Source organism: Rana temporaria, chromosome 4 (genome assembly GCF_905171775.1).
Source record: "Rana temporaria chromosome 4, aRanTem1.1, whole genome shotgun sequence".
Taxonomy (NCBI): Eukaryota; Metazoa; Chordata; class Amphibia; order Anura; family Ranidae; genus Rana; species Rana temporaria.
In genome coordinates, this window is record NC_053492.1 from 451,818,908 (window position 1) to 451,831,126 (window position 12,219).

At 44.6% G+C, this 12,219-nt stretch overlaps 1 protein-coding gene across 1 annotated transcript in view; it reads right to left on the minus strand.

Moving 5' to 3' along the window:
• STPG4 (sperm-tail PG-rich repeat containing 4) overlaps nt 1-12,219 on the minus strand; it is a 123,623-nt gene that overhangs the window by 24,986 nt on the left and 86,418 nt on the right. The window contains exon 6 of the mRNA XM_040351574.1: nt 2,725-2,829. Coding sequence (XP_040207508.1) covers nt 2,725-2,829 — 105 coding nt within the window. The remainder of the gene's footprint in view (nt 1-2,724; nt 2,830-12,219) is intronic.

Here is a 12,219-nt window from a genome sequence, read left to right on the forward strand (position 1 = left end):
GTATCTGTACGCCGTGCCCACAAAACTAAGATACGCCAGAAAACAGGCTTCATCCGACCGACGTAACTTGCCTACGCCGGCGTAGAGTGGGCGCATATTTACGCTGGATGCATTCGGCGCTCCCATTGATTTTCTATTCACATATGCAAATGAGGGAGATCCGCCGATTCACGAACGTACGTCTGTCCGACGCAGTGCGCGTAAAGTCATACGTCCGGCGTAAAGTTATGCCCCACAAAGGAGGTGTAACTCAGCAGCATCCATGCAAAGGGCTGCACCAGGGAACTCAAGCCGACGTATTTTACGTAGTTTACGTAGGACGTGAATATGACTAGGCGTAGGTTACTTTCACGCCGTAGGCAGTGATCCGACGTATCTTAGGCAGTTATTCCGACGTGATTGTAAGCATGCTCACTGAGATGCGCCATGGGACGGCGCATGCGCAGTTGGCTAAACGTATCTGTCTGGCGCTCGGCCCATCATTTGCATGGGGTCACGCCTCATTAGCATGGCTCACGCCCACTTCCACTTACGCCGACTTACGCCTTGGAAACCCAGCGCAGATTTGGAAGCACTGGCTTTGTGAATTCAGTGCTTGCCTCTCTGCGCTGCGTCGGCGTAGCGTAAAGGAGCTACGCTACGGCGGCATAAATATGCGCCAGTGTCTGTGAATCCGGACCTACATATTCTGCACTAATATTCATTTGGAATTGATGAACTTTGGAATCACAAAAGTCATAGTAATATAGACCTGTTGATAACAGTGGTATAAGTGCCAAGTTCCAAAACTAAGAAAACGGTCAGCCCCAGCCAAAACATATACAGTAGTTTAGTTTTGGTTAGAGTGAGGAAAGATGAGACCGTGGGGGTTATTTACGAAAGGCAAATCCACTTTGCATTACAAGTGCAAAGTGCACTTAAAATTGCACTAAAAGTGCAGTCACTGTTGATCCGAGAGAGATATGAAAGGAAAATAAAAAACAGCATTTTAGCTTGCACATGATTGGATAATAAAATCAGCAGAGCTTCCCCTCATTTCAGCTCTACCCTTCAGATTTACAGCGACTGCACTTCCAAGTGCACTTTCAGTACAATTTCAAGTGCACTTTGCACTTGTAGGGCCAGATTCAGAAAGAACTGCGGCGGCGTAACGTATCGTCTTTAAGTTAAGTTTTCCTCGTAAGTGCCTGATTCACAAAGCACTTGAGTATAAACTTGCGGCGGAGTAACGTAAAGACGTCCGGCGCAAGCCCGCCTAATTCAAATGGGGCGTGTACCATTTAAATTAGGCGCGCTCCCGCGCTGGACGTACTGTGCATGCTCCGTTTTGAAATTCCCGCCGTGCTTTGCGCGAAGTGACGTCATTTTTTTGAACGGCGACGTGCGTAACGTACGTTCGTATTCCCGGACGTCTTACGCAAAAAAAAAAAAATTTGAAATTCGACCCGGGAACGACGGCCATACTTTAACATGGCTCATCTAAAGTTAAGCCATGTTAAAGCAGGCTTAACTTTGCGATGGGAAAAAATTACTAGCGACGACGTAACGAACGCAAAAACCGCCGTGGATCGCCGTAAAACCTCATTTGCATACCCGACGCTGGAAAACTACGCAAACTCCACCCAGCGGCGGCCGAAGTATTGCATCCTAAGATCCGATGGTGTAAGTAATTTACACCTGTCGGATCTTAGGGCTATCTATGCGTAACTGATTCTATGAATCAGTCGCATAGATACTCTCAGAGATACGACGGCGTTTCAGAGATACGCCGTCGTATCTCTTCTGTGAATCTGGCCCGTAGTTTGCACTTGTAGTGCAAAGTGGATTTGCCTTTTGTAAATAACCCCCCTATGTCAGATGTTATAGCCAATTGTGTCCCTTGTTGGGAGATTCAGAGATTCCACCTCACTTCCTATGCTGATGACCACACAGGAAGTGAAGCAATTTCCCCAAGGAGGATACAAATGTAAAACAGTTAAGCCCCATACACACTATCAGTTTTCCTGCTGGTTTTCTCTTCAGGTTTACCAAAACCATCTAATATGAGGTCAAACCTTAAGCGTTTCAATTTGAATGCAATCAGGCAGGCCCTTGCACTACATGGTTTTGGTAAACCTGAAGAGAAAACCAGCAGGAAAACTGATAGTGTGTATGGGGCTTAAAAGCCTGATAGAGCTCATTATCTTTCCCCAAACTTTTTTTTTTTCTTAAGACAAGGTGTGTATTGTAACGCATTGGAAAGGTTTCCCTTTTTGGTGACTGCACAGGAAGTGGGGTAAAATCTTCCCAATAGTTACAGAGAAAATGTAAAAAACCTGGAAGGAATCACTGTAGCCCACTGCTCTTCATTAACTCAATGGGCATGGAGGCCAAGTATAAGTTGTTAATGTGCTGGTACATAGTACCCCAGAGGTTGGCCAAATTTGTCCCCGGGGCCTCACCTTGCTGTTTCTGGGGGTTGTACCGACACAGGCATGCTCCTCTACATGGGATTGTATAAAAATCAGATGCTCTTGGATCAGTCTCTATCTATCTATATATATACTCAAATTTAGAGAAAAGCATCTAGAAGGATCCATGGTTGGCTTTGGTAAACCAAAAACTAAAGGGATGCCCATGCACCCTGTTCAAATTTGTCTTGTCAATATTCTCATCGCACACATTCCTGGCAAGTATGGCTCTTAAAATGGTGGAAAAGATCAAATATTGCTTCTGCGGACTTACATTAATAGATGAACGGAACCTGGGAACGCTTGATTTGAAACTTGATGAAATACTCTGAGAAGGGACGCTTTTCAGATTATAGTCTCCTGGTCCAGGTCCTTGTTTCTATTATATAAACAGGATTAGCGATTAGTTATTTGTCCTTTAACAATGTCATTCACATTAACAAGTAGCAATTACAAGCACCATTTAATTGAGGTAGGAAAAATCTTACATTATTTACATTAGAAAAACAGATAGTTGAACCGACTTGTTGAACTTGTAATCCTTTAATAATATCCTTCTGAGAAGTGTTTTTGTTACGGATCAAAGTAACAGCACAGTGAGCTAGTGGTGAATAAATCTGGGCCCCTTCCTGCCATGCCCTTCCACTAGTGTTGAGCGGAATACGCCATATTCGATTTCGCGATATATCACGAATATATAGCCGAATATTCATGAAATATTCGCTAAAATCGAATATTCGTGATATTTTATCAAAAAATTTTTTTGAGAAATTTCGCTAATGCGAATGCGAAATTGATTGCGAAATTTTGAAACATTCAATTTCACCTGCCCTTTGGAAAAAGTGTGGTTTTACGTAATGGACCCTGCAACTAACAAGGTATTAATAAAATAAATACATTATTATATAGATTTGAGGGTTTACTTTGACGAATTTGTATATTGATTAGTTTAATAAATATTGAATAACCATAGATTTGGAAAAGCCAAGTAAACCGTTTACGTTGACATCTCTTAAATGTCTTTATGTTAAACAGTTATTATTCTCATTAAAGCGGTGGTTCACCCTGCTGAACAACATTTCAGCATACAATTCGGCATCGTAGCGCGAGCTACAGTATGCCGGTCTTACATTTTTTATCCCCGTACTCACTGTTTAATCGTACATAGACGATTCCGTCTGCCGCGGGGAATGGGCGTTCCTAGCAAGAGGGAGGGTGATTGACGGCCGACTCTGGCACGTCACGCTCCCCGAAGACAGCCGGAGTAGGTCTCGGCTCTTCACGGCGCCTGCGCACAGGCTATGCGCAGGCGCCGTGAAGAGCCAAGCCTATTTCAGGCTATTTCCGGAGAAGCGTGGCGCGCCAGAGCCGGCCGTCAATCACTTTCCCTCTGGATTGGAACGCCCATTCCCCGTGGGCAGTCGGAATCGTCTAGGTACGATTAAACAGTGAGTACGGGGATAAAAAATGTAAGACCGGCATACTGTAGCTCGCGCTACTATGCCGGATTTTATGCTAGAATAAAAAATAAAAAAAATTTTTTTAATAGGGTGAACCCCCGCTTTAAAGAGGTGAAATGCAAATGATGACACGGGACAAAAAATGGAAAATTCTTTGAAGATGTGATACACTGGAAAAACGCACAGAAACACTCCACTCTCTCCTATGACAACTGTGGTAGGAGAACTCTGATTGGCTCTGATGCAAAAGAAGGGCGGAGAAAGTATTCGGGAATATTCGGAAATCGAATATTCCCGATTGCGAATATTCGGCAACATAAAAGGATTGCCTCAGCTTAGCTACTCGGCCCAGGGTCTCTAATCATACCAGCAATGCTTTTAGACGTCGATGGAGATCACTAGGATGTGATCTGTTTTAAAAATAAAATTGAAATAGTGAATATTGGCCGCGAAATTCGAGTTATTCGCGAATATTCGAATATGCCATATTCGTAACGAATATTCGCAATGCGAATATTCGTGAGCAACACTACCTTCCACCAATGGGATGTAAGTATTGCAGTGGGAACAAAACAGTGGGGGAAATAAGGTTCGCCCACCTACAAAGAAACGAAGGGTCTATAATTTGTATCATCTGTGCATTTTTAATGATATAGACTGAATATCAACCAAAAATCCAGAAAAAAAAACATAAAACAAATGCTATAAATGAAGGGCCAGATTCACAGAAAAAGTACGCCGGAGTATCTGCTGATACTCCGGCGTACTTTCAAATTTGCCGCGTCGTATCTTTATTTTGAATTCTCAAACAAAGATACGACGGCATTTGGCTAAGATCCGACAGGCGTACGGCTTCGTACGCCTTCGGATCTTAGGATGCAATACTTCGGCGCCCGCTGGGTGGAGTTTGCGTCGTTTTCCACGTCGGGTATGCTAATTAGCTGATTACGGCGATCCACGAAGGTACGCGCGTTCGTCGCATTCTCTTACGTTGTCGCTAGTCGGCTTTTCCCGTCGCAAAGTTACGGCTGCTATTTAGGTGGTGTAAAAATAGACAGGCCATGTTAAAGTCGAATTTCATTTTTTTTTTTTTTGCGTAATTCGTCCGGGAATACGAAAGGACGTAACGCACGTCGACGTTCAAAAAATTACGTCGGGGCGACAGCATTTCGCGCAAAGCACGGCGGGAAATTTCAAAACGGAGCATGCGCAGTACGTTCGGCGAGGGAACGCGCCTAATTTAAATGATACACGCCCCATTTGAATTAGGCGGGCTTGCGCCGGACGCATTTACGATACGCCGCCGCAAGTTTACAGGCAAAGGCTTTTTGAATCAAGCACTTGCGCTGAAAACTTGCGGCGGTGTAACGTAAATGAGATACGTTACGCCGCCGCGCAGCTACGTGAATCTGGCCCTAAGTTGCAGTCCAGTGAGTGAAATAAGTATTTGATCCCCAAGCAAAACATGACTTAGTACTTGATGAAGCACTGATGGGTATTGATAGGCACTGATAAGCAGCACTGCTGGGCACTGATAGGCTGCACTGATGGGCACTGATAGGCAGCACTAATGGGCACTGATAGGCGGCACTGATAGGTGGCACTAATGAGGAAGCACTGATAGGTGGCACTGATGGGCATTGATAGGTGGCACTGATTTGCACTGATAGGTGGCACTAATGAGGAAGCACTGATTGGCAGCACTGATAGGAAGCACTGATGGGCACTGATTGGTAGCACCAATGAGGAAGCACTGATAGGTGGCGTTGATGGGCACTGATAGGTAGCACTGATGGACACTGATTGGTACTTTTGGGGCTGCATTGATGATCAGAGCACTGATTGTCAGTGTAGATGTCCCCTGTGAGGATTGCCAGTTACCAGCTCTCTTCTCCTCATGTTGTCACAGCCTTTGAGATGATCAGCTGTGATTGGACACATGATTGACCACATGGGCATCAATAGATGCCCTCCCAGAACCAGCCGACCACACTGTAGCCATGTCTATAGCACGTCAGGCAAGTGGTTAAATAATTAACAATACTATTTGTAATATGAGGGGGTTTAATGTACTGTCAATGATGCATTGGTAACCAGTGATAGTTAAGTCACCCCTTTGTGCTGCATTAGTGACACCAATGTCAGTGTTTCTAAAACCCTTCATGCTGCAGCATAAAGGGGTTAACATTGACACGTGCCACTGCCACTAATGCAGCACACAAAGGGGTTAATTAACTATCACTGGTCACTAATGCATCATTGACAGTACATTAAACCCCTTCATGCTGCATATTACAAATAGTAATGTTAAAGGGGTTGTAAAGGTAATTTTTTTTTTACCTAAATAGCTTCCTTTACCTTAGTGCAGTCCTCCTTCACTTACCTCATCCTTCCATTTTGCTTTTATATGTCCTTATTTCTTCTAAGAAATCCTCACTTCCTGTTCTTCTGTCTGTAACTCCACACAGTAATGCAAGGCTTTCTCCCTGGTGTGGAGTGTCGTGCTCCCCCCTCCCTTGGACTACTGGAGAGTCAGGACGCCCACTAACACACAGCTCCTTTCTCTATCTGCAACATAGAGAGCGTCCTGACTCTCCTGTAGCCCAAAGGAGGGGGCGAGCACGACACTCCACACCAGGGAGAAAGCCTCGCATTACTGTGTGGAGTTACAGACAGAAGAACAGGAAGTGAGGATTTCTCAGAAGAAATAAGGACATTTAAAAGCAAAATGGAAGGATGAGGTAAGTGAAGGAGGACTGCACTAAGGTAAAGGAAGCTATTTAGGGAAAACATTTTTTACCTTTACAACCCCTTTAATTTAACCGCCTCCTCCCTCCCCCAAGAGTTAACACACTTGTACACACGATCAGTCCAAACTGATAAAAATGGACTGAAGTTCAGTTTCATCAGTTCACAGACTGATGGTCTGATGTGCGTACACACCATCAGTTCAAAAACCGATGACAGTTCAATGCGGTGACGTAAAACACAACGACGTGCAGAGAAAAATTAAGTTCAATGCTTCCAAGCATGCGTCGACTTGATTCTGAGCATGCGCGGGTTTGGAACCGATGCTTTTGTGTACTAACCATCGGTTTTGACCGATCGGTTAGGCCAGGGTTTGACAAATTTGCTTGGAATCTAGGAGCCAGCTAAAAAAGTTAGGAGCCAGAAAACGCGCCCCGTCCCGACGAGCTTGCGCGCAGAAGCGAACACATACGTGAGCAGCGCCCGCATATGTAAACGGTGTTCAAACCACACATGTGAGGTATTGCCGCGATTGGTAGAGCGAGAGCAATAATTCTAGCCCTAGACCTCCTCTGTAACTCAAAACATGCAACCTGTAGAATTTTTTAAACGTCGCCTATGAAGCGGACGCAATTTTGAAGCGTGACATGTTGGATATGAATTTACTCGGTGTAACATTATCTTTCATAATATAAAAAAAATGGGGATAACTTTACTGTTGTCTTATTTTTTAATAAAAAAAAGTGTAATTTTTTCCCAAAAAAGTGCGCTTGTGAGACCGCTGCGCAAATACGGCGTGACAGAAAGTATTGCAACGATCACCATTTTATTCTCTAGGGTGTTAGGATAAAAAAATATATATAATGTTTGGGGGTTCTAATTAGAGGGAAGAAGATGGCAGTGAAAATAGTGAAAAATGACATTAGAATTGCTGTTTAACTTGTAATGCTTAACTTGTAATACCAACGCCCACCACCAGAAGGCACCAGCTCACACAAGGAAGAGCTGGGGACTTCACCTTTCACTTTTTTTTTTTGCCCACCTTCCAAGCCAAGTCGCCAGGATGCTATTTCTAGTCGCCATGGCGACTTAGCGACCGGGATTTGTCGAGCCCTGGGTTAGGCGTCCTTCGGTCCGATTTTAAAGCTCTAAAACTTTGGACTGAAGGACAAAAGACTGATGGGGCGTACACACGGTTTGGACCGATGAAACTGAACTTTAGTCCGTTTTCATCGGTTTGGACTGATCGTGTGTACAGGGCCCCAAGTTCACACTGTGCTGACAGTCTGACACAACAATAAATTGGAAATAATAATTTGCTACTAGTAGCCCAGGCCCCAGCCCTTTAGTTATTGCTCGCCATCACTCCTCTCCCATCGAGCCTCCTGAAGCTTCTGCCCTGTGGAGATCACTCCGTCTGTAAGGGAAGTGTGTTTGCCCTAGAGGAGGAGCATGCCCGGCCCTCTAGCACCGCTTCGCAGAACGGCAGAAGCTATGCAACTGTTTCTGTCTCTATAACACAATGTAGCGGCCGACAGCCAACGATTGTGTGCAGTGTATGGGCCTATATTAAGGGAGGGGCCTGGAGCTGCAGCTCCAATAGCCCCTATGTTAATCCGGCCCTGAAACCATTTCTGTATGAAGCTGGCCTTGTGCACTTGAACTCTGTGTTTTAAGGGGTGGCCACACTTTTGATAACATAGTGTAGATATACTGTAAAAATTATAAACTTTACAGTTGGACCGTTGTCATAGGTTAACCGATGAAGCTGACTGATGGTCCGTCGTGCCTACACACCATCGGTTAAATAACTGATCGTGTCAGAACGCGGTGACGTAAAACACAACGACGTGCTGAAAAAAAACGTTCAATGCTTCCAAGCATGCGTCGACTTGATTCTGAGCATGCGTGCCTACTAACGATCGTTTTCTTTCCCATTGGTTAGGAATCCATAGGTTCATTTTAAAGCAAGTTGGCTTTTTTTTTAACCTAAGGTTAACCACTTAAGCCCCGGACCATTTTGTTGCTAAATGCCCAGGCCAGGTTTTGCGATTCGGCACTGCGTCGCTTTAACAGACAATTGCGCGGTCGTGCGACGTGGCTCCCAAACAAAATTGGCGTCCTTTTTTTCCCCACAAATAGAGCTTCCTTTTGGTGGTATTTGATCACCTCTGCGGTTTTTATTTTTTTGCGCTATAAACAAAAATAGAGCGACAATTTTGAAAAAAATGCAATATTTTTTACTTTTTGCTGTAATAAATATCCCCAAAAACATATATAAAAAATATTTTTTTCCTCAGTTTAGTCCGATACGTATTCTTCTACCTATTTTTGGTAAAAAAAAATCGCAATAAGTGTTTATCGGAACATTTATGGTTTGCGCAACATTTATAGCGTTTACAAAATAGGGGATAGTTTTATTGCATTTTTATTAATTTTTTTTTTTTTACTACTATTGGCGGCGATCAGCGATTTCTTTCGTGACTGCGACATTATGGCGGACACTTCGGACAATTTTGACACATTTTTGGGACCATTGTCATTTTCACAGCAAAAAATGCATTTAAATTGCATTGTTTATTGTGAAAATGACAGTTGCAGTTTGGGAGTTAACCACAGGGGGCGCTGTAGGAGTTAGGGTTCACCTAGTGTGTGTTTACAACTGTAGGGGAGTGTGGCTGTAGGACTGACGTCATCGATCGAGTCTCCCTATAAAAGGGATGACACGATCGATGCGCCGCCACAGTGAAGCACGGGGAAGCCGTGTTTACATACGGCTCTCCCCGTTCTCCAGCTCCGGGGCGGCTATAAACGAATAGCCGCGCCGTCGTCCCGGATCGCTCCCCGAGGTAAGCCGCCCGCCACATGCAGCGGAGGGGGTCCCGATCGGACCCCCGACCCGCTAGAAGGCAGGGACGTATATATACGCCCATCTGCCTGTACGTGCCATTCTGTGGACGTAAATAGGCGTGCGGCGGGCATTAAGTGACTAAATAACCTATGGGGCCCACACACGATCGGTTTGGACCGATGAAAACGGTCCATCAGACCGTTGTCCTCTGGTTAACCTATTGTGTGTACGAGGCCTAAGTCTCACCCATGTGCTGGTATTACATGACCACATGATTATGCACAAAAACGTCAGTCAAAACCAGATGACCATAACCGTTGAAAGAAGCCATACACTGACTTGTCAGTGTCCTTATGGTCATATGTCTAGGTCTAGGACGTTGTCTAAATACCCATCACTCAATGTTGAGATGCCCATTATTATTTTCTTCCTAAACAATCACTTGGCCGCCTCCTTTTTTCTGCTCATTTGTGGTGACTTGTGTCTTCCAAAACATGGTTGGCGAGGCTCCAGCTCTGGTTCTCCATGTCTTTATTTAATTATTTTTTTCATATAAGCTCAGGACTTGCGTTAGATCTCAGGCTGAGTTATTCGAGCTGAGATGAGAATGGAGCTGAGTTCCGGAACTGGGGGTCACATTCTACAGCTGCTTCTCTCAATGTACTACACATGACTGTCCTAAAATATCACAGGGCACTATGTAGGTCATTTTGTGTTGGCAAAATAACTGTACTTTAATAAAAAAAAGTTCTTAATAGCTGGAATAAGGTATTATATTTTCTTTCTTCAATCTAGGGCTGGTTAAAAGCCTACAGTATTTATAATACGTAAATTATTTTGCCCTAAAAGTTGACAACTTGCCCTTTGTGACCAATCAGATTTTCTCTTTTGGAACATTAAACGAGTTAACTGTTTGGCATCTATGAGAAAGTTCTCTATTTTCTTTTCCACGTTTTTAAAAGATATGCCCTTTTGTGTAAATGTCTTGTGAAACAGCTTAATGTGATGGCATTCCATTTCTCATCCTGAGGTCAGCATGTCAACGAGGCAAAAAGCATTTACAGAAGAAGTGAGCTTAGCGATGGCTGCCTAAATATTTTAATCATAACAAGTTCTCCATAGAAGATCGCAGTTCCATCTAAATCAGGGGTCTCAAACTCAAATTACCTGAGGGCCACAAGACAAGTTTTCATATGCCATGGGGGGCCGCATGCAAACTTTCAAACTTCAAAAACAACAGTACTGGTGTCAGCGAACACATTATTAACCCCCAGCACTGGTGTCAGCGAGCGCATTATTACCACCAGCACTGGTGTAAGTCAGGGTTTGACAAATTTGCTTGGAATCTAGGAGCCAGCTAAAAAAGTTAGGAGCCAGAAAACGCACCCCGTCCCGACGAGCTTGCGCGCAGAAGCGAACACATACGTGAGCAGCGCCCGCATATGTAAACGGTGTTCAAACCACACATGTGAGGTATCGCCGGATTGGTAGAGTGAGAGCAATAATTCTAGCTCCTCTGTAACTTAAAACATGCAACCTGTAGATTTTTTTAAACGTCGCCTATGAAGATTTTAAAGGGTAAAAAAGTTTGTCGGCATTCCACAAGCGGACACAATTTTGAAGCGTGACATGTTGGGTATCAATTTACTCGGGCGTAACATTATCTTTCATAATATTAAAAAAAATGGGGATAACTTTACTGTTGTCTTATTTTTTAATTAAAAAAAGTGTAATTTTTTCCCAAAAAAGTGCGCTTGTAAGACCGCTGCGCAAATACGGCGTAACAGAAAGTATTGCAACGATCGCTATTTTATTCTCTAGGGTGTTAGGATAAAAAATATATATAATGTTTGGGGGTTCTAATTAGAGGGAAGAATATGGCAGTGAAAATAGTGTAAAATGACATTAGAATTGCTGTTTAACTTGTAATGCTTAACTTGTAATACCAACGGCCACCACCAGATGGCGCCAGCTCACATCTGGTGGTAATAACTTGTAATACCAACGGCTCCCCACCAGATGGCGCCAGTGCTCCCCTCACTTCCACCTTGCCTGCGGGCCATTTATGACTGGTCCACGGGCCGCAAATGGCCCGCGGGCCGGTACTTTGAGACCACTGATCTAAATCATTATACAAGTTATCAGGGGAGGGCTGGCAGGGGGGGCAGGGTGGAAATATGCCCCCGGACTGGTGACACTATGCACAGCCACCGGCCGCCACTACCAAATGCTGTTTTTGCAGAGCAGGAATATGCCTGCTGGAGCTCTGTTATCACAGTTCACGGCCGCTGCTCACCTGTGCAGCCGTGCCTGTGTGAGCTCCGAGTTAGATGGCTGCAGAGCTGAGCTATGTCTCATCTCACACATAGCTCAGCCTCAGTGCACACCAGCGCTGACATCCTCTTCTCTCTCTGCACAGACATGAGGAGAGATAGAGCTCATCTGCTCCTCTTCCTTCTGAGTCTGCCCTGCCCACATTCCCCGGGCATGTGTGGGCACTGGACAGGAAGTTTGAACCCAAAAAAGCATCAGACAGCCTGCCTGCGCCTCAGCCTCCATCCTGGTAAGTTCACCCTCTCTAGTCTGTCTTGCCTCCCAGTCTCTCCCAGTCTCTTACATCAGAGTCGCGGACTCTGATGTAAGGGGAGGCTCTGTGCGGACTCTGATGTAAGGGGAGGCTCGGTGCGGACTCTGATGTAAGGGGAGGCTC